This window comes from Vidua macroura, chromosome 3, assembly GCF_024509145.1.
Source record: "Vidua macroura isolate BioBank_ID:100142 chromosome 3, ASM2450914v1, whole genome shotgun sequence".
In the NCBI taxonomy this organism is placed as follows: Eukaryota; Metazoa; Chordata; class Aves; order Passeriformes; family Viduidae; genus Vidua; species Vidua macroura.
Window position 1 is genome coordinate 45,789,004 of NC_071573.1, and position 23,364 is coordinate 45,812,367.

The window sequence follows — 23,364 nt, forward strand, 5'->3', positions numbered from 1 at the left end:
AATTACATACAGGATAAATTATTTCTTTAGTGTGTTCTCTGGTTTCTCTGAAAGCAAATTGCACTAGTAATCCCATGGCAGCAGGAAGTTCTCCTTCCATGATAAGCCTGGATCCAGGTCTACTAACATGTGCTGTATGAAACAGCTGGCGGGGTGTTTGTCCATATGTTTTTATCATTGTTTCAAGGGCTCTTCTCTGAACAGGATCTTCAACAGCAGAAACATCCATCCCAAAATAGGTCTATAGGCAAAAAAGAAAGGAGAGGGGCAAGAATAAGCTCATCAGGTTTGTCTTTGGGAAATATTTTGCAACACATACACACAAATTCAGAGGCAGACTATTCAGTTGTTTGCTTAAGGTGTGGACCAGAAGAGATCCCACAATGACTGTGCTGAGTAAAGAGCCACTGAGAGCATAAACTTGTCACCTCTTCTTTATTGGAACAAACTACCACTTCAAGGATTATCATGTGAGCTGCTCCTACATATGTCCCATAACTAATTTCTATCGAAGGTTTGCTTTGAGGCCTTTACCAATCTGTGAAAAATTGGAAGGGTTGCTGATGATAAGCAAAAGAATTGGAAAGAGTTGGAGAAGTTTATTTTCTTTACCTCTTTTTAATGAACATATTAAAGCTCTCTTTTGTGGAAGGGAAGGAGAAAGAAAACTCATACTTCAAGAGAGTGGAAATTATTTCCTTCTATTTGTCTTTTTCATGCCTCTCCAATTGTGCACCACACTCTTTTACTCAGTCACACCAAAGGCCTTTTCACTTTAAAAAATGATGAATATGCAAACTTAATATTTGAAGCTCACTAACTAAATCAATACTTAAACCCAAAAGGAGAAAGAGAAAGGGAAGTATTTGGATGGCTACTTGAAAACGGCGTCACTACTACACACTACCATTTTATTAGCTTTTCCAGCCATAAAACTAACACTAAAACCAGGAAACATTTGAATGCATTTACAACCAGGACTACCTGCTGAGGAAACCTTGTGATAATAAGGATTGAAGCTAAAGAATGCAATTCAAGATAACCATGTTGCAATTATGCAGTAAAACTCTGGAAATCTTAACAATAAATGAAGACTTATTTGAAATTAAATTTACTGTAGATGAAAGTGCTCATTAGAGGGAGACAACACAGGACCTGTATGAAGGAAAACACTATGAGCTCAGGACACACAGAACTATTTCAATCCTATCAAAAGCTGCAGCAGCACCTGGCTAAATTAAAGGCTTTTGAATTAGGCAGAACCAGATACACACAGTTACAACAATCAGACTACTGCAAACCACTGCAAGCAACTATCCACAGGGTCTAAGCCCCACATCTGATCATGCCCCACACCTAGCTCAAGGCAAGAAAGAGGAACAAAAATTCACTAAGTTTCACAATACCCCCTGGGATCTTACAGTTCAATACTGAAATGGTTAAAGCCTTTCCTTATTCAACATTTAATGAGTACGGGATCTTGATTCATGCTTGATGTTGTCCAAGCAAGTCTGACCAAACTCTCCCCCATTAAGTTATTAATGACAATGAACAAACATGCTGCTTAACAAATACTTACTGCAGGATGAAAGACATTAATAGCCTGAACAGAGGCCTTGCCTTTTTGCTTATAACCAAACACCAAGTCAATCCAGTGACAGATTGTCTGGGAAACATGATCCGACTCCAAAGCCTGACGATGAATCAAGATGAACAGACGAGGATCATTACGGGCCCAGGGTGGAAGATTGACATGGTTAACTCTGTCACCATTTTGACGCACTCCAAAATCAAAACCTAGAAACAGGGGAGTGAGTATTCCAACACTTTAGTTGACAGTAACTTCAAAAAGGTCTATAGGGTTCTATAGACCTCAATGATTAAGCGTGGTGATTAACAATCAACAAAGCAGCATCATTAACAAGTCCGTCCAAAACTTACTCAGCTGTACATACTCATTCAAATGGAAAAATGAGAAAACAGCAAACTCCTTTGCCCTGCTGACAAAATTAGGGAAAAACTCAGTTTAACTCCTACATTACAGCTTTTTTAGCATACCCCACAAATTTGTGCCAGATTTCTCCCATACCTCTACTACTTAGCACATTCAGCCAAGGCATATAAATGTTCTCAGTTTCAACCCATAAGCTCAATCATACAACTCTTTTGGGTATATAGTTCTGTTGTCCTCTTAGTATACCTTCTCTGTTAACTAGAAAGTCGGGAAGATAGAAGAATTCTGGTATAAGCTCCTTTACATCAGTCATTGATTCATATGAAGAGAGGCGCCAGGTTGTATTGGTAGAGTGAAAAGTTCTGTCTGGGATGTCAAAACTTTGATCTGTAAAGAAATCCAAACTCAATTGTTACATTGATGATGGACACTAACAGTTGCACATCTGCAACTTCATGTTGTTAACTGCTCTCTAGTTAGCTGAGAACATTTAGAATTCTCTTATCTCAATTGCTATGTGTTACACATTGACTGCAAGTCAAATAGAGGTCAGCTTTGTATGCTACAGAAACTAAAGTATAAACATCAAATGACCAGCTTTATGGTCTAGCTTGGTAATTTCAAGAATGGATCTACTGTTAAAAGCATACCAGATCTAATTTTACGAGGCTCAGCTATCTGGAATTGGAAAACCTATGCTAAATAGGGTAACATATAGCATTCCTGGGTTACTGGAACAAGGCCCAGATGTAAAAGGCAAGTACAAGCAAATGCAACGTTACCTTGATAAGCTAAAAACATTTTAGTAAAAGGTGGCAGCCTAACTAGGAAATGAAGCACAGTTCCACTGTTAGAATAATGAGATCCATAGTGATATGGTTGTACAGGGGGCATTGGATCATCCTCTCGTGCTCCTTTACGGTACTCTTCTTCTAAATACTAGAAAAATAGGAGAGAATTAAAAAGAAAATAAAACCTTCTCCTTAGATGCATTCTAACAACAAAAATAAGAACTTGCCTAAATTGTTTAGGAATAAACACTCAAACTTTTCAGAAACATACATTCAAAAGTGATCTGGAATCATATACACTTAAATGTTTAAAGACACATGATCACTTTTACAATCCAGTTAGGTATCAAAGTCTTCAGCCAATTTAAATTACCTACTTTTCATTATTTATTACTTTTGCTTTTCCCCACTCCCCCATCTTGTTTTCTAACACCGCAGTCTTATGGAAAAAACAGTATTTGCAAATAATACAGTAGACCATGGTGACACAGACAAATTTGAAAGTCTAGATGCAGATACTTTAATTCCCCAGTTTGTTCCTATTTCCTACAGCCTTTAAACATTTTAAAGAGAAAAAAATCAAAAAGCACCATTATAGTAGGGCATGTTAAAATAACAGAGTACTTGAGGGAAAACAGCCTTTCTGTTATCAAACAGAAGAAATAGCTACAAATTCCACCAAAGTAATGTGAACTAAACAGCAGTAAATTATCTTCAGGGATCTTAAAATGTATACAGATTTCCATATAAGGTAGTATGTAGTACCCATTTAAATTCCTCAACAGTATCACATGGATGGGCTAAATTGATTTGACATTTCAGGTACAGGAAAACACACAGCTTCCAAGCATGTTATAAAACAATTCCTAGGAAATGTTTCCTGGAAAATACACTGGAAATAAGAGTTCTGTAGCAAAGAAGTACTGTATTTGTAGTTTCCTCTTCCCCAATAAATATATGTTATAAAAACTAAAGCCACAGTGTCATTTGTCCCATTTGTCATGGGACAAAAGCAAGTAGAAAAAGTAATCCAAATTACCTTGTAAGTATCCACATAACGATCCTCTTTTTCTTTAGACTGCACAGCTATTGGTTTGACCAGGTTTCTGCAATAAAAGCAGTACTGATATGTTGTAATTTTGATTACTATACTGATTCACATCATTAAGAATAACACCTTTACTATAATGAAAAGGCCAAGGAAAATGTAACACTTTTCAAGAAAGTTCAGAAAATAAAGAAACAACTTTTAGTTAGTACTAAAGGCAAAGTTGATCCACAGCACAGTAACAGGCAAGCAAATGCCAAGCACCTCAGTCAAATCAGAGGCATCCTATAAAGGCAAAGACTTACTGCACACAAATGTTAAATTAGCGTAACAGAAATTTATTAGGGTGGGACAATTCATTCAAATCCATTCAGAGGAAGACTGATTTTGTAACTAGCTAAGTAATTTACAATCGGATTTCCTTTTCTATTTAATTTTTGCTAATTGGCCTGGAAGTCTGTAATCACATGAAATTAAACATACAGCTTCTATTTAATTCTGTGAATTATACATAGCCTATTAAGACAGTGTAAATCCAATACACTGCATTTGAATCTATACACCTGTTTTATTTCAATATCCCAGGCAGAGCAGCCACTTACTGTAAAAACCCAAATTATTAGAGATGAGGCTTGTCCCTGAATAGTTCCATTTGTGCGTGTGCAGTTCAGTACAATGAGGCTAAAAAGCTATATAGGATGATCAGTTCAAGTATTTGGAAAAAAAGTTTCAAGCATTTCATATTACCTATATACTGAGGGATCATTTAGGTCCAGCGTTTCATTGGTGTAGTCAGAAAGTATAAAAGGAAATACTGGATATTGCATGAGATCATTGAAGGAACGACCCGCATGTTTGTTTAAATGAGTCAGATATTCAAAGTTAGTAATCTGTCCTGTGCACCACAGGTGGGTCAAAGCAGTAATGTTTCCATATTCCAAAAGGTTAGGCAAATTGTTAGTCAAGATGTTGTGGTACACATCATCACGGACCTAGAAGAAAACACCATAGATTTAATCATACACTTTAGATGTTTAAAACTACCAAGAGTAAGTTTCTCTCATTTTGTATATTTCTGCTGTGTATATATATATATATATATATATATATATATATATATATATATATATATATATCTGCTGTAATTGAATAATGTCTAATATCAGTAAGATCCTTTAATATCTTAATATATCAGAGATGTGTTTTACAACATGCCTATGATCATCCAGAAGTCTAGATGAGCCAAATTCTTTCAAAGGTATTAGGCAGAATTTAATTAGTCCATGCAACAGGTCTCCTTAAACCTAATGCATGAATATACATATTATAAAGACACAGCAAAATGCTTTGGTGTATTACTCTGCATTGGTGCCACAGTACCTTTGTATTATCGAAAGCCAAGAGTAAAGTTCTGCCATTTGTTAAAAAGATTTCCACAGCATTGTCTCTTAACTGCCACCAGCGCTTATGAACTTCCTTAATTTCCTCATAGGTCCAAGAAAATGATGCTGGTTCAGTTTCTCCATGAAAACTCTGCAGAATTTGTAATTTAGAAAGTCATTTTAAATAGTGGATTATCCAAACAAGAGACCCTTCAATGCAGCCAGTTTATAACAATACAGCAAATCATAAGGCAAACTTTAATTTTCATGCAATGCTTTAATAAGTTGTTGTGACTTTCTTTAGCTACTTTCCCCATCCTCTACTCTCCTCAAAGCATGATCATGCTCCACATGTGTCACCAGATGACACAAGGAAAAACGATGCACCACAGCTTTGGTCATGATGAAGAGACTAATTTATTTTCTCTGACTCCAATCTTTTATAGTTCTCAAAAGGTGCCAGTGGATTGGAGGGTGAACGTGCCACCTCTCCAACAACACTAGACAAACTACCTGTACATCAAATTTCTCCGCCTCTATGAAAGAATGCAAAACAATAGGTTGTTTACAGAAAGTTGTGTGGGAGAGTTCTCTACAAGAATGTAAACTCAGAAGGCTTCAGAAAACTCTTGAAAATCAGGGCGACACACATGCTCCTCAGCTGCTCCAGTTCCCTACCCAGCACTAGCAAGCAATGCCACATTTTCAATGGCTCTTAAGCTAAAAATATTGGACAGCCAATCAGAGCAAGAAAAGCTTTGCTGTGAATCCCAGCTCTAACAGTCCTGTAAAGGACAAAGCAGCAGGTAGCATTTTAAGCCACAGGAACTGTCTGCTCAGTAGATGCAATGACGAGCTCTGTAAAAGCAGTTTAAAGCTTTTAGTAGTGCAATCCATATCTTGATTACTTTTACATGTTTGTTGGATGTATAAACAATTTACACATTAGTCTTTGTGTATCAGAAAGATTAGCTCAGCTCCCATTTCCTCCAAGAAACAATCCTCTTGTATAGGAAAAGGGAGGAGCTAGAACATCATATATAACATAAAATTCAAGAATGAGATGCTGTGGAGCACGATTCATACACCTGTGACTTTCTGCACTTCATAGTGCCCCAGCTTCCACTAAGGCAAGTTCTCAGGCACAGATCAAAGCAAACTCTGTGCACTTTGCTGATGAACAAAGATCAAAGCAGAAGCCTCTCACATCACCCATTCCTCATTCCCTCCCAGTCCCAGGCCCACATCTTTCCTGTTTTCTTCTATCACCACCAATTCCATAGCCAGGGTCAACAGAAGCAACAAAAACCAAACTCATCAGTTTGGCTAGCTTTGTCCAGAGATCTAACTCTAGGGAAATTGCTGAAGAAGAAAGCTACTCATGGCTATAGTTTGGAAAAATTAAAGCTGGACAATATGCTCTAACACTTACCGAATTTTCAATTGTGTCTGAAGCATTATCTTCAACAAAATACATGCCACATTTTCCTAGAGTAAAAAATAGTTATGAAAAGGTACATGATATTGCACAGTGCATCTCTGGGTTATATAAACAGTAGTCATGAGTTAAGAATGCTAAGAATAGTACCTGGGGCAATACAGTACTTGACAGAAATACAATTATGATTCCACACTTTTAGCAAGTGGTCTGCAGATCTTAAAACTTACTGGCAGTTCAAACAGCACTTATGCAAACAGTAGAGAAGAAGGGCAAATTTGATCTATAAAATATGTAATCCACAAAGTCAGGCAACAGCAGAATTACTTATAAAAAAATTAGCCAGGTTTATATATACAGCAGACTCTTAGACCGAAAATGTATTTGTAAAGAATGAAAATTCTACTTACCTAGCAACAGTTCACCAGCAGTCTCTCTAGAAGGTGCTACACTTACACATCTTCGATTAACTCTGAAATATTTCAAAGTGGAAATGCTTATGGATCATGGAAATGCCTATCCTTATGGATTTATCTACCTTTTGGCAGACCTAAAACCAACCTAAACCAAACAGACTCCAAAGTTACAGCTGAAGAAAAACTGTTCAACAACATGACTAATGGTTCATATCCCAAGAGGGAAAGAAATAGAACCTCAGCTTTCTAGACTTGCTTATGAGTGTATTTGTACTTATTTCTTTACATGTTCTCTGCAGTTATTTTAGGCTGTATTAGTGCCTGTAACAAGTGGCAAATTGACAACTGCAGAGCTGAGTAATGAAGTGATAAAAGCAGAGAGGATGGAAAGAATTTGCTTTTGAACTCTGATGGAAAGACCTACCAGATCTTAGATATCTAGGACAGGCAGTGCTACTAAGCAAAAATAAGATCTCATCAGGTTATCCCATAGGTCCTATCCACAGCGTACTAGATGGTATTCGGTAGCTCTAGTCTTTTGCTTTGAGTAAAGCAAAATGCCTAGTATTTTTGACACTGGTCTCATTTCCCACTTCATTTTTTAAAAAATGTTTGTAAGACAAAAAAATGTTTTTTAGACAGCTGTTTCACTTGCCTAGGAAAAGACAGGAAAGGGAAGCATGTGTTATCCAAAACATACCTTATATGTTCACTTGCAGCTTTGTCCTTTACAGTAGAAGAGTGAGAAGAATGTGTTTTGTCTTCAAATAAGTAAGACAATGGAGTTTTTATCACACCTATAAAGACATCACAAATAATAAGGTAGTAAGTCATTACAATTCAGACATTATGCTACATTCAGCATTGAAAATGTTTTAATTACCTTCCTGTTTTTGCCTGTCTGGGAGAAGATATTTGTTTGGAATAGTCAGGTAGCACCTCTGCAAGCGTCGCCTCTCTCTGTTTGGGCCCTCTGTTGGATCCAGTTGCCAAGAAGTTGGGTAATAGACTGGGTCATACCAGAGTGCTCTGACAAAAAAAAAAAAAGATGTTAGGAGTTTGGCAGCAGAGGCAGTATATGTGCTCATAAATTCTGCTCTTCTTTAACAAGTAGAAAGACAGAAGTTGCACAGAAGTACACTGGACAATTATTTCTGAAAAAGTATTAAAAGACTGAATTCTGTAGTTTATTTTCATGAGCTATTCCACTGAATGACTTTTCACAAGCTGCTACTGTAAGACTGTTCTTCAAGTTACTCACTCTAATGAAAACATCAATACAATGCATCCAATACTATTTTGAAAACTCTGCTGCAAACATGAGACAATACTAGTTCTGCAGTGCTGAAAATACCCTAGTTTGGTTTCTTATCAACATTAATATCCTTTGTTCTACACTACTTAGTGAACAGAGCATCTAGATGCTAATGTGAATAACATTATCCCAAAAATGTTTCTTTACTCCATCCATGTTGTGCAAGATATGAAAACTTTAGGAAACTCTTCACTGTATTAGGCATAGCAAAATGTATATGATGAAAAAAACTGTCTAAATGGGATAGAAATACTACTTGGTTACTGACCCTAAAAGATAGGGTAAAAGAAAAATCAAGTCTTTTACAAGTCTAACTATCAGATGGTTAGCAGAAGGAATTCTAATTTTAGTATCATCTCCATGTCATATGCCTCTGAGTAGAATGAGAAGCACACATCAGGCATCAAGTCTCTCTCACTTTTTCCCCGAGATGAGAAAACTCACCGATCATGCGTAAGCTGCTGAACAAGTTCCTGCCAATGTCTGCTGGCACTTAGCTCTGCCTTATACATTCCCCTGATGTGCTGGATTACTTTCTTCCTTTCCATTCCTTGTGACAGCGACACAGCTTGTGTGATGTCTGAAGCTATTTTAGAAATGTCTTTAGACTTTGTATCTAGACGCTGAAAGAGACTGAGAAAAGTTGTGTTTTAAAATGCCAAATAAACACACTGAAAAAGTAAAGACCGAAATGCCTCAAAATAAAATCAGTTTGGCAGTAGATATGTAGAGTTCTTGTTACAGCAGATGCAGAACAACTTAGCCTACATAATAAGATTCATGAATACCTTCTGCTTCTTAGTCATCAAAAAACTTACTACTTTTGGCCAAAGACAAAACAAGCCAGTCAGAAGATCAATGGCTATGTTTTAATGTGCTTGACTAATTCATGTACACACATTACAATAAAAATCTGGAGTTTTAAGGACTTTAACTGTTTAAAGGACTCTAATCTACCACTGATTAAGTCTCCTAAATCATTCAACATAATAAAGTCTTAATACTCGTCTGCATGGACTTGACTAAGCTGACCTTGACATCTATTACACTTGCTTACTTTAAAGCACATTGTGTGTACATCTCAAATCTGATTTTATGGCAAAGCCTGAAATCTAAATTAATAGAAAACTCAATCTATCACAAGGTACTGAAATTTACAATTATACCAATGACCAGTAATCTAAACAGCTCACAAAAACTATTCAAATTGCATAGTGAATACAGTATTTCATTTGTTGAAAATCAGGGTTAGTTGCAGGGAAATTTAATTGCACAGACCACAGCAACAGGAGATGTGATTGGACAGATGCAATAGTCATAAAATTAAGGGTAAAATGCCAAATGTGCAAAAAACCAATCCAGTACTGAGGTTCACACAATGCCATTTATTATACAACCTACCAAAATGTGTATGCCAATAACAGCATACTTAAAACTCTGAAAGCTACTGATACTGTTAATTTGAAAAAAACCCCATCCATAATCACACAGGCAACTTTGCAATGGGAAGTGCTGAACAGAGAACATTTCTTAAAGTTCTTGCAGCCTCTAAGATACTTACTTCTGCCGATTATTAGCCATTGTCTTCTCCCAAGCAGCTTTGTTTACACCTTCTTCCATCTCATATTTCTTCTGATCCTGAATGGAAGTTTAACACATTATTTTCTTCTTTCAGATGGACAAAATAAGGAAGGGGGGGGCAAAAGGGTATGCCAGTTTTAAAAAGAGTGACAATACTGTTCAACGGATATCTTCACAGCACTTAAAACCAGCAAGGTTTCCTTTCATTACTGCCATTTTATTATATTTATATATAAACTTTTCTCTTTGCAAGAAATCAAAAATTATTTTCTTGAAAATAAGAGATACTAGTAGCTTATTATGAACTCTCATGTCCCTCTGGAATAAATAATATGTTTAACCAAGAAGTTTGTGAGCTTGCTGTGAAAAGTTGAGAGTATGTGACAGAAATATTGAGAACCTAAAGAGAATTCCCAAAAGCATAAGCCATGCACCAAAGAACACCGCAATCTGCAGTTAAACTCTGATCCTATATATGACAACTATCTCAAATACACCCAGTTTTTAAAGCAAAGTTTTTATTCACAAACCTCTTTCAAAGCTTTTATTAAATCTGGTTTTGGTCGTGGACTCAGGGGAATGCATTTATAGCCACAACTTTTCAATGTATTCATTAAGTCTCTTGCTGCTCTTTGTTGTTCTTTGGTCATTCCATCGCTGTGATTGTGCATTAACTCATACAAATAGAGCGCTAATTTAGGCCCATGCTAGAAGACGAAAAGAAGGAAAGAGGAGAATACAGATGTACAGTCATGCTCATTTCCAGAACACTGAGCAATATTTTTCCCTCCACTTTTATTCCCTTTTCTAGTCAGACTGTGCAGATTTCTTCTAATTATTCTCTAATTTAAAGAGAAAGACAGCTTTAATGGTTAAAGATAAACTTTTATAAAACTAGAAAAATATGCTGAATCTTATCCTCACATGGTAAAATTTACCCCAGCCTCTTGTGACTTTTCAAATGGCTTGCAAGAAAATTGTTTTTCCCCCCAGTACTCAGTTCCTGCAACCTTATTTATACTTCAGGTCTCTATGTGCTAGAGACTTCTAATTTTGCCTGCCAATAAACCTACACCTCATTTGATTAATCAAATTAAAGCTGACAGATAATGAAGTTAAGCAGACATAAGCCATAAATGCACTCAACATAACACTCCCACACCAAAGCCACTGCTAGTACATCAGCTCTTTTCCTACATGATAAAACTTATTTATTTGAATAATGTACACGTGATCAGAAATACGTGAGTGCCATGAACTAATCCAATAAATACTTTCTCTCCTTAGAATATTGTGACTCAATCTGTGGCATGTCTTTTATTTCATTCTTGCAGTTCCTGAAGATCTCCAACTGCAACATTCCTACCTGATTTCTCCTTGTGACTCAAAGAAATTATTGCTTTCAAGCTTGCACTATCATAGCACAATTAGAAGCTTTCTTCTGACAAACTCAGAAAAGCAGGGAGAACCTATTCAGCTTTTTAACTTACGAACATGGAATACACAATCCCACTTTAAGATCTAATAAAGGTTAAGTAAGAAAAGAGAGTATTGCTTTGGTTGAGGATTGACTGCTTAAAATCTAGTTGCAATCAATTCTTACAAGCTTCAGGAAATCTGCAGTTAAGAGTTCCAAAGCAAGGTCAATTCCTTCCTTAATTTGCTTTTTTAGGGTATGGTAATTCCCAGCTTCCTCAGTAAAATTCTTCATGTTAAAACTAGTATCACCTTTCGTCTCTGCACAGCACAGGGGATATGTATGATGCAGAATGGCATCAACCAGACTTAATTCCATCTGTCCACAGGATAGTATAACAATTGCAGAAGTAAACACAGGTTTTGTATGACAATTGTCAGTCACTAAACATTGCTCAAGTACCAGTGAACAACTTGCCACATGCACTTCTAAATAACCATAAAATCTAGACCAAAAAAAAATGAATATAGGTTTTAGAAACTTCTCTCAAAAACTCTTGAGCTTACTTGCAAAGTTGGGCTAAGACAGTCATGCAAAATCTCTTGCTGGTTTATTTCATGTGCCATCTCCAAAGCCTGCTTCCTCTCCTGCAGAGGACTTACAGGAGACAAGCTATGCACAAGAAGCCTCCCAAGCTGTGTACGGAATGTGTCCTTACATAACAAGAGGATTCTGTTCCACTGCTGTTTTGGAGTGCTCATTCTGCTGGTGCCCTAAGTAATGGAGACAACTTTTTAATATTACATGATTAGGACTTTCTTCTATCAAGTTTTTCACATTAATATGATCAAAATGCAAGACAGTTTCAGCTACCAAAATAAGTGTTTTGGTTTAATATGGTGACTATTATTATGGGTTAAAAGGCATCCTAAAAAACAATCCACAAAGTGAAAATTGTGATGTAGAGGATTAAAAAACCAGAGGGTTTCTTTATTGCTCATTTTAATCAACAGCCCTTTTACATTAATCACTAGTTTCTGAATGGATTACCTCAAAAGATTAGAAACCAGGCATTGGAAGGAGGTGTGTGTGTTCCCAAGAAAAAACTTGCTATCTTTGAAAAGTACTAGAAATATGGCACAAGGGAAAGTTAATACACCTATCAAACGTAATTCTTCCAGGCTAGAAAGAAAATTAGGTAGAACTGTTTTACTAAAATGACATAAGGAAGAGTAATAATACACTTAGTATTATTCAAGCAAAAATGGATTGCCTTGGAATGCCTGACAAGCTAACACCTGCATGTTAGAAGACTTTCACTGCTTTATTAAGAATTGAAAAAAGAGAAAGTTCTCCTTCCCAACTCTAAAATATACTATAAACGAATTGCTCAAAAAATCTCCACCACCTGTAGATGCACAGAAGATCTGGTTTTATAGGCTTCAGCAAACCTAAATGTTGAAGTTTAAGAGACCAAACAAATTTTCATAGTACAAGAAAGTCTAAGTTCTGTGTTCTTGTTCAAGAAGAATTTTGCTAAATGTAAAGGTAAAAATCAGAACAGATCCATATTTTATTTTACAACTGCAAAGTAACTGGGAAACCACAGTTTTTAATGCCACAGTTGAATGGATAGAGGCAGTAAGAAAAGCATTAATGGACAGAATACACTATGCATGAAAGTTCCAAATAAAGGAACCTTATGAAATATGCTTTAATGTGGACAGCGTCTAATTACTTACAACGGATACTTTGATTCCTTCCACCAACATTTTGACCATTTCTTTAAGAAAAGGATTTATTCTGCTAGTCAGTTCTTGCTGGCTTTCCTCTTCGGGAACTTCCAGCTGGGATGTTGAAAGTCTGCTTTGACTTGTATTTTCTGTTATACCCAGTACATCAAGGCAGTCTTCGGTAGAGGCTTAAAATTTAAGAGGTACATATTGATCAGTACGATCTCAAGCAAGACAATCCTACAAACCTTTAGTTGGCAATATATTATATCAAAAACTGCCTTTACTGATATATATATACGATACTTACACTCTCGCATGCTTTTGCAGAATTTGATCTAGCTCTCAAAGTCATCAAATCTTGCTAACCAATGTAGCCATTTCGTAGAAAAATTGTATTTTAAGAGAGCAGATGCTCCCTTTGGCAGTTAAATCTTCATGGAGTAATTCAGGCAGTTAACACACAAATGGACTAATGCAGAAATAAAACAACTTGTTTGGTTCATTCGGATAAAAACATTACCCAGATTGCCAGTTACATAATACGGAGAGACAAATCATAGAGAATGATGCTTTATGGCTAAATCCATTAAACTTATGTCACTAGAACAACTTGCCTCTCTAACACTTCAGCATTCCAAAAGCAAGAACTTTTGAACAGAAACAAACAAAAAAGAAATCCTACCCAAATAAATGAGCCTGTTAACAGCCAAAACAGTCAGCCTCTGTAACCTTTGTGCAAACTCAGACTCAGTGGCTTGGATAGGATTTTCTTGGCTCATTCTCCGCTGCATCATCATGTTGAATTCCTCACTTGCTAGTGAGCGCATTTTCACCAGCAGAGCATCAGACTGAGCAAGTGAAAACTTCCTAGAACCTTTAAGGAGAGAAGCATGAATACAATTCTACTAAAATGCACAAAACCTCCACACACAGCAACTACTTTCACCCAAAGATTTCACATCATTTAATGAAACAAAAATGTGAAATATACCAGTATTAAAGGGAACATAAGTGTCATTGGGTGTTTGTCTTTCTTATTTTTAATTTTTAAAGCTTTGAGAATAAATATATAAATTTCAAATAATAAGCAATACCATGAATGAGTTAGTCTCAAGACACGATTTATTGTATGACTTCCATATCTTTGTGCTAAACATTCACACCCACTACTTTTATTCCTCTTATTGTATTAATAGGATAAGGGATTAAAAATTAGTGATAGAACAGAATCTTGCATATTGCAGAGTGGGTTCATCAGCACAAATGAGCCAGACATGTCAGCAAACACATTTTGTAGCATACCTATTGCCACTAATAGAAGCAAAGTATCTAAACTCACAAGAATATTCCTCAGAATTTTCCTGACATGAACTGGGAGGCCTTGACTGTCCTTCCTTCCTTTGGAAATACCCATTTCTATTAACCTTTACTGCCTTACCAAGTTCACTAATATTAAAACATTTCCACTGTACTGAACATATATACATATATATATATATATATATAATATTTCAGTAGGTTGATGGAGAGGGGGTCTCAAAAGCTGACCATCTCAAGAGAAACATTCTCATAGTAAACAGGAAATAAGTATTTGCCAGGTTTTTAAACTGTATCTTCTGTGAAGTCTTTAATGCAGCTTTATTTGTAAGAGACATATAAAATCAACTTACATCCAATGTCAAAACCTTTACAGAAGGACTGACTAGCTATGAAATACAGGGAAAGTATTACTGTTAAAGCTAGAACTCAACACATGTTTTAAAACACAGTGGCACTTCCAAGTATAAATTTGGAGTGGCAGGTATTTATTTCAAGATGGTCTCTAATGAAAAGTTGTGCAACAAAGCAATCCCCACATCATAGTTGTGTTAGTTACAAGCACTAACTTGATTTTGGCATTAACTTACTGTGAGGTTGGCTATTACAAGCATTACAAATTACTTTAAAAACATCTTTACTAAACAACTTGTGAATTTAAGAGAATCTCCAAAGAAGGTAATACCATGGAATCATCAAATAATACATACAGGAGAAAGCACAAATAGCACAAGCACACTTCTGCTACTCACCCGTGATGCCTTTGCGCTTTTGAAACATTGCACAATGTGGTGCTGAGGGTGCCGGGGCTGAACTGGCCTGCTCCTGAGCATCTTGGCTTGCTGTGGTTTTTATTAACTCAATGGCTGCTTGAAGAACTTTTAACTGTAGAACAGCTGCCATATCTAGAGAATCATACAAAGTATACGTGACATCTTCAGGAATTTTTACCAGATGTTTGTAACAAGTCAAACCACAACATGTGTCAAGAGCTAGAAAATTCTAGATTCCACAGGAGTCACACAAAGTCACTTCACTATGCCAGAGATAGACACTACAGAAACGAGTTGTCATAGAAAAGCCATTGAATTTGATCACTCTACAACTAAATGAAACTGTACAGAATGTTTTCATTTAAATATCCTTAAAGAACTTTTACAGTCACTGTTTTTTCAGATTAGCAGTACACAATTCTTGACCACAAGGCAGGCTCCTAATGGAAACTCCTAATTTGAGAACCACTTAGAAGAGAAAGATTCATTACCAGAAAACTCCCCCTTCTCCCTCAGCAGGAATATTAAACAAAAAACAGTGGGGAAGGGATTTAATTTTCCAGTCCCATGACCCCAGAAATTAGCAGACAACTTACTTTGCATCCTTGCATTTTTACTGTTTTGGAGATGACCCAGCAGCACAATGAGGTCTTCAATAACACGAAAATATTGAGAACCTGAGGAGCTGCAGGCATGAATTGCAACTGCTACCAGCAGCTGTTGTATATCACATGCAAGTAACTTGTAGTCATTCAAGGGAATGCTGCAAACAAAGTTGTAGTTACCAGAAACATGACAATTCTAGTAGATTGTAACTCTTAACAAGACCCATTATTATTCCCCTTGCTACTTCTGCCAACTGTACCTAATATTTTATTGTACTTCATATAAAAATATCACTGCTGAAGACTAGAACATTATAATTCAAGACATTTCTTTAATGTTAACTTTGACAGATTGTATGTCTGCAAATTTTTGAGGCGTTCTAATGTTGAGTGCAGCACAGTTTTATTGGAAAAGCAATGATGTATTACTATCAGATTTTTAAGTTGAAGTCTGAAATCCTATATTTCAGAAAAAAAAAAAAATCAGGACAATCTAATTTTGTAGTCATACCTCAACTATGTTGAGGTAAAAAGGAAACCTTTCAGTTTCTTCAGGATACCTACTAATGAAATAAAATAAAACCCTGTCTCTCCTTTGTTCCCTGTATAATCTTTTTTAAAGTACAGAATCTTTATCACTAATAAAGTCATTGAAGTTAGTCAGAATCTCAAATATTAAATCATAGGCAGTACAGGAGAGACTTTTCCTCAGTTTTGATATTGGCCATAGAGACAGTAGAATGCTACCATTTCCTGGGCCTTTATCTTACTGTTCAGGTTTATTAAGAAAAGCATTGAAAGTAAAGACAGTGTGACAAACTCGCATTTTAAAATGTCATTTCACTTGAACGTTTAAGGTATGGAAAGAACATTTTGTATTCTACTATTTGAACTGACTAAACATTAGCTTAACAGGTACAAAGTTGAAAACCTCAAACCCAGTATTTTGTACACGCTCTCTGATAATTTTAAAAAGGAGAAAAAATGCAATACAGTAATTTCTTGCTAGCCTTAAGGCTGTGCCTAGAATATTTGATAGCAACAAAAACAATACTCACTTTGTTTCCAGTCCATTGAGAGCAGCCAGTGTATTACACAACACATAGAGCAAACCATTATCAAGTAGCAGGTCTGCAACTTTTGAGCAGGAATTTATGATTTGCAGAAGGAGACAGAAGCAGTTATGCAGCAGAACGTTATCATAGAGTGAATTCTCTATTAGACCCAGAACAGGAATGACACACCATTTTCGAAAGAGGCCAACATTCTTGACATCTTCCAGATCAAATCTATTAACAGAAATATGAGTAAATGGCATCCTAAAGAACAATCTGATAACAAAAACAGTACAGACAACTGGAATACCAGTTATGTATCATATGCTTGTATTTTGGCAAAGATGTCCAAGGAAATTTCCTACATTTCACTGTAGTAACAATACCCATCTACTAAAAAATCCAATAAGAGAAGAATAAATTTTTCATATAGTCACAAAAAAATGAAGTGCCTAAAAAATAAATCTGATGCTTCAGCTAACTACCAACTGTCTACAATACAGACATGAAAATAGCTCATGAAAACAGAGGGGTTTTTAATCTGTGTAGAAGAATGTTGCATCACCCTTCCAATGTCACTATTATAACTAACATAGACACTATCAAGAGAACAGATACAGCTTGTCATCACTGTAACAATATACTGACTGGCAGCAGGTTTGATATTCTATATCCATTACTGCTGAAGATTAATTAAGATTAATTAAGTTTGGCACTTGGCTTATAGTGATTGCAGAATTCAAAGTGGTGCTTCAGACCTTGTTTTATTTGTACACCAAGAAACTGCTATTATTATTACTATTATAAGGTTATCAGCCCATCATATGACTATTATATACAATCATAAAACTTAAGACATTAGAATTATCTTTCCGGCCACATAATAAATCCTGAAGAAGTAACAGTTCTCTGCCTTGGGACAAGTTAAGCAGCCATGACTAAATATTGCAGTTAAACAAGAAATGGTTTTGAATGGTGAAGATCAGGTCAAGAGGCAAAAGTAACTTGTCTACAAATCCTGCAGAGGCAGCAATTGAGAAGGAACTTTTTGCAATATTTTTCCAATTATTATATTTACATATGTGATTTCTGTACTAGCATTAAGTAGCAGACTAATTCTAAAAAATATCATTTACTTTTATAGCTGACTGCTTAAAGGTAATCTCCTTTTCTATCAATATAAGGTGGCTCTTTGGTTCATGAAAATGGTGTATCTCTGGGATTTTTCCCTAAAAGAGACAGCCATTCAAATTTGGAGCCAAGACAAGGAAGCAGCTGTGGCATCAAGATTTTTCTTTAATTACCTACCAAAATCCAAGAGAAGTCTAGTGACTACTACTTAAAACTTTTAAGGATACAAATCAGTTTCCTGTAGGATCAGAGACAGAGAAAATTAAACTGATTACACAACATTTGAGTTCAAGGCCTCTGAGGCACTCAAAATCTGAGCATTTACAAGATCCTTGCTGACAGCCTCCATCAGGTGAAGTTGCTTACAAACAACTTAAGGGCCACACAACAGCCCTAAGGATTTTAATACATGTCCATGTTAAACAAGCAAAACATAGCAAAATAGTTTTGAATGAATCTTTCTTATGGTTGTTGACCAGCAAAGTGCACTGCTTGTAACTCACATATTGTTACAGGACATAAAAGCACAGCATTACTTACTCTTCATCCAAGCCAACAGAGCAGCCAAAAAGCATTTCCAAAAAGCATTCTAAAACTTCCTGAGTCCCCTGATGAAGATACAGCTGGTTGGCTAGCAAAGAAAAGCCACGATTCTTTAAGAATTTTTCCTTCTGCTCCCTCCTTGCTCTGTTGAAATATGCATCCAACAACTAAAAGAAAAAGCATAATCATGGTGTAAGAATGAAACATTTAATATAACTGCCCTGAAAGTTAAATTTTTGTCTGTCATTGAAATATTTTTTTTTAAATTCAAGATTGCAAACATCAATCATACTATTGCAGCTGCACTCTACACTGTCCTTGTTAAAATTAATATTTGATAATACATTTTTGACCTGAACACACATTTTTCATCATGTTTGGGGCAGATGAAATCACACCCAACAGTTAGCAAATGCGTACATAAATACTCAAACTTTTTTATATTTGTTCAATCTTACACTTCAGTGTGCATGCAAATGCATGCATGATATTTGTTGTCAATAAGGCCATACAGTCTTATTCTTTTTCAAATTAAAACAGAAATCTACTCAAAGTTTTTTATCTACAGAAACGCTGTCCTTAATACTACAAAAATCTCTGAAAACATTTTGAAGCCCCAAGTCCATCTTCAGTCCACAAATGTGTGGACAACTCCTCAGAATAACTCAGTCAACTCTATAACAAGTCAAACTAAGGTGCAAGCACTTTTTTACACACTACATCATGTTTTGTGTCACTGACTTTCTGCATTGCTGCTTCCATTTACAATGGTAATGCTATCAATAAGCTCTTAAGGCCTTTGGCTTACATTAGGGACTATATTTATCTATACAAAGAGTCTGTGTTTATGTTGCTTTGTTGTTTACTTGTTTTTGGGGTTTTTTTTTTAATCCATAGGGTGAAAACTCATCTTAAAACTCAGAAATAAATGTAGAAAACTGAAGAAAAGGAAACAAAAATATTAAAACCCCGCCACATTTCCAACATAGTAACCATATTGGTTCACATCTTTTTAGGAGAAAACATTTGATATAGGCCTACTTTAATGACTCCTTGTTGTATGAGAGGAGATGGGTGGTTCACCAGAACTATGAGATAATCGGGTTGGATAAGTTTGTCCATCACATCTTCTAGCATGATATCTGGTAGAATTAGGAGAACTCCACGCAAGAGATCATATAACCCGCAACAGATAAGCACAAGATAGTCTTCTGCACATCTGAAAACAGAGGAACAGGTTTCAGCACAGCAGGAAAGATTAAAAAATGCAAAATTGCAATTATTGAGGGACAGAAAAAGGGTTCAGGTTAGAAATTTGGAATACATAATTTCTCCAATACTCCGAACTTCCTAGCAAAAATCCTGATTTTTAAAATTTGTTATGTAAATACAGTAAAAAATGAAACAACAGAATATTCTATACACTAAAAGCCTAATAAATTTGTGTATGACAGCCATTGAACACATTCCCTTAGTTTTCAGAATTTAAAATTTTATGCAATATTAATCAATGCAAGAACTGTGAAATTAATGCTCATGTTAACTTATTTTTTGTGCTTACCTGTCATCAGGGCTTTCAGATGGCTTTGGGGTATCCTCATTAGGTGAAGAAAAAGCAAGACTGCCCCAGTCTTCAGTAAGAACATTCTTGTCAGCAAAGCTTGGCCAGCGAGCAATGGCTGATGATGCTCCAAGAACAGAGAATGCCAAACCCAACCCTGCAAAATTACTCTGCCCCTTTTGAAATGAAGCCAGTCCTTTCAGATTGTCAGGACGACGCAGTGATGCCTCAGCTGCACCAGCACCACCAGCAGCTTCACTACATTTCAGGTCTGTATCAGCTTCTTTACTCTCTAATGCGCTTTCAGATAACTCTACTTCTTTTGCAATATCCTCAAATGTTTCGGCAGATGTTAGCTCTGAGTCACAAACTGTTTTTGCAGACTCACAGCTGCTAAGGAAGAGTTCTTCCTGTACTCTCTTTATAGTTTCAGAACTTTCTACAAAACCAATTCTACCCTGAAGATCAATGTAGTCACGCTCACCAAGGATCTGCAGGTCATCAACACTGCTTCCCATTCTTTCAGTCAGTCTTTTTCGATGAACTTGGGGTGAGGAAGTAGGTGATGCTGGTAAGCTTTTAGAAACCCTTCTAGGTGCCTGAGAGCTTATCTTCTGCTGTACACTAGCCTTGGAAGTGCTCCCTAGAGAAATAAGGGCATCTTAAACATTCACACTAAAACCCAGCTTTTCTATTAATGTTACACTCTTCATATATTTAAAATTGTAGAGTCCCAAGTTAATTTTATGAGAAAAACTGATTCAATGCCTAACAAAGCTCAGATCTGGTTAATCAAAGTAGAGATATTAAACTACTATGCAGCCATATATTTAGCAAGTCACAAATGTGAAAGAAACAAAAAGCAAAGTAATCTTTGCCAATGTAGTGGAGCTTCTAGATTGAAGTTATGATCCTTTCACCTAACTCTCAGCAGGAACATTTACAGAACCATGGAAGGTGGAGAGCACATCTGGAGGTGTCTACACCTCCAGATGTGGAGGGTGTCTACACACCCCTTGCTCAAAGCAGGGTCAAATAAAGCAGCTTGTTCTATTACAAACTTTGTGTAAGAGGTTTAATCTGCAGTGTTTCAGTGGACATCAAATTACTACTCAGGAACTCTTTTGCACCAAAGTTTTACAGATACTTCAAATTTAGAACAAATAACTACATGTTTTAATTAACAGTGCTTGCTTTTAACTACACATTTTGACCTGAAATAGTCAAACTTTCAGAGCATATTACAAGTCTTTAACAAAATATATTTTTGAGAGAGAAAGATGTCTGTATAGAAGACTGGTAGAAGCAGTTACCTGTTAGACTAGGAAAAGGAGAACTTTTTCATTCACAAGTATTTTGAAAACTATGCATCTGTTAGTACTAATGCAATGATGATGCATTAGGAATGTATTTTTTATGAGAAATCTATGAAATATATGAAAGAAATACATGAATATACCTACACACATACATGTGCCAACACAGCCAGACCAAACTGCCCTTCACCCAGGGAGATCTACACAGCTGCAGCAGTCTTATGTTCAAGCTTTAACACACATTAGCAGGTAGTACAACAAATTGCAACTCCACATGCAGGTAGCAGGTTACCTAACACACATATACGTTCCACTATTTTATAGAATCTTACAGTGTTAAGGTGTTGGAACAGACCTTTAAAATCTTCTAGTCCTAGCACCTCCTACCATGGGAGGTGCCATTAGATCAGGTTGCTCAGAACTTCATCCAACCTGGCCTTGAGTACTGCAAGGGTTGGGGCATCCACAGCCTCCCCAGGCAACTTGTTCCAGTGTCTTGCCACCCTCACAGTGAAAAATTTCTTCCTACTACCTAACCTAAACTTCCCTCTTAATTTGTACCCATTACTCCTTGTCCTATCACTATTATAGTTCCTGATTAAATATAAGATTATATAAATTATACATTTATTTATATAAATTTGGAAATTCAAATTAAGAATCACAAATACTCAAACATTTTCACAAAAAATTATGTTGAGTATTCCTCTAATACACATGAATAATCTGTTCAAAAACAATAATTTGGTAATACTGACATTTAAAAAAGTATTAAAAGTACTTATTTGGAAGAATGAGTTTTCATATGTTTTCTATATGGGGAAAAGGACTGATTCTATACACAATTTAGTACTGTGATATATTCTTCATACCACTTTACTGGAAAATTAAAAAAACTTGAATAAACTTGTTTCAACTGAAGTAGTGCTTGAAGACTCAATTTCCTTTTCCTAAACAAAATAGCAACACGATATCAATTGTAAAAGGTATTACACTGTGAGACTCAGAATATAGCCAGTCACACATGATCTGGAACATATGGGTGGATGTTAGGGATTATGCACAAGAAAGAAACGTATCAGCTTAATGCTCTCTGCCCAAATAAGATAGCTGCTTATGGCTGACTACTTCAGATGCTGCCTGGTCAGGGCACTCTCATACATCTCTAGCAGGTCTGTTTAACAAATGAAATGATTCTGCTTATCTGGTGCATTTCACTGCCTGAGCCATCATCATGGCAATTTGTTTCAACTTAAGAATGAAGAGCAATTTAGGTAGCATGTTCTGTTCCATCCTTCTTACTCTGCTGTTCAGTCATCAAGCTCCAAGGGACAGGGGAGCTTTATAAAAAATATCAGTGGGAAACTAACACTTTAGGGTACTCTAGTAATTTGCCAAAAGATTGTGTCTTAATATCCTTGTTTCTCCAGTATTGTTTTACCTTCCAGTGGTAAAGCTGTAAATCCTGTTGGAGATGTAATCATAAATGCAGAATTGTCTACTGACTTCCCACCACTGCTGGAATATCTCAGGTACCTAAGTGATTCAACTTTCTCCTGGAAAATTTTGCCATCTAGAAAGAAAAGATAAGGGGGAAAGTTACATAAAAGCTTTTTATGTTTACATTGCTGATAAATTAGATTCACAGTAGTGAGTGGTGGTTGCATTTGGAGCTGATTGCTGAAGGGTAACGAGAAGTGCTCAAGTCCAAACAACTAAGAAAAAGCACTTTTTGGTTTAGTGATATGACTTCAAAATTTATCTTAGAACAATAAAAATATTATGATGTACTAAAGCAATTACATTTAATGACAGTCCTTGCAGACATACAAGTAGTGACAAATTACTTTTTGTCATATCAAAAACAACAGGCTGTTCTAAAATAGCCTAAAAAAGTTTCAAGTATCACAACATGCATTCTCCCCTTACTCAGTTTTAGAATGGTTAGTATTAGAGGACAGATACAGATAAACACAACTATGCTG

General features: G+C 36.0%; 1 protein-coding gene across 2 annotated transcripts in view; it reads right to left on the bottom strand.

The window, feature by feature from the left end:
- LYST (lysosomal trafficking regulator) overlaps positions 1-23,364 on the bottom strand; it is a 77,355-nt gene that overhangs the window by 10,735 nt on the left and 43,256 nt on the right. Inside the window, exons 22-45 of one of the 2 annotated variants that reach the window (XM_053972289.1) lie at positions 22,821-22,952; positions 20,064-20,706; positions 19,544-19,721; positions 18,500-18,669; positions 16,832-17,062; positions 15,765-15,931; positions 15,148-15,300; positions 13,761-13,952; positions 13,085-13,263; positions 11,909-12,115; positions 10,456-10,632; positions 9,906-9,982; positions 8,789-8,977; positions 7,913-8,058; positions 7,730-7,826; positions 7,024-7,085; positions 6,608-6,663; positions 5,174-5,326; positions 4,541-4,785; positions 3,785-3,851; positions 2,737-2,893; positions 2,201-2,341; positions 1,580-1,797; positions 11-241 (exon numbers count right to left, since the gene is read on the bottom strand). In XM_053972289.1, the coding sequence (XP_053828264.1) occupies positions 11-241; positions 1,580-1,797; positions 2,201-2,341; positions 2,737-2,893; positions 3,785-3,851; positions 4,541-4,785; positions 5,174-5,326; positions 6,608-6,663; positions 7,024-7,085; positions 7,730-7,826; positions 7,913-8,058; positions 8,789-8,977; positions 9,906-9,982; positions 10,456-10,632; positions 11,909-12,115; positions 13,085-13,263; positions 13,761-13,952; positions 15,148-15,300; positions 15,765-15,931; positions 16,832-17,062; positions 18,500-18,669; positions 19,544-19,721; positions 20,064-20,706; positions 22,821-22,952 (4,268 nt within the window). The remainder of the gene's footprint in view (positions 1-10; positions 242-1,579; positions 1,798-2,200; positions 2,342-2,736; positions 2,894-3,784; positions 3,852-4,540; positions 4,786-5,173; positions 5,327-6,607; positions 6,664-7,023; positions 7,086-7,729; positions 7,827-7,912; positions 8,059-8,788; positions 8,978-9,905; positions 9,983-10,455; positions 10,633-11,908; positions 12,116-13,084; positions 13,264-13,760; positions 13,953-15,147; positions 15,301-15,764; positions 15,932-16,831; positions 17,063-18,499; positions 18,670-19,543; positions 19,722-20,063; positions 20,707-22,820; positions 22,953-23,364) is intronic. The other variant, XM_053972290.1, reaches the window with a different exon arrangement.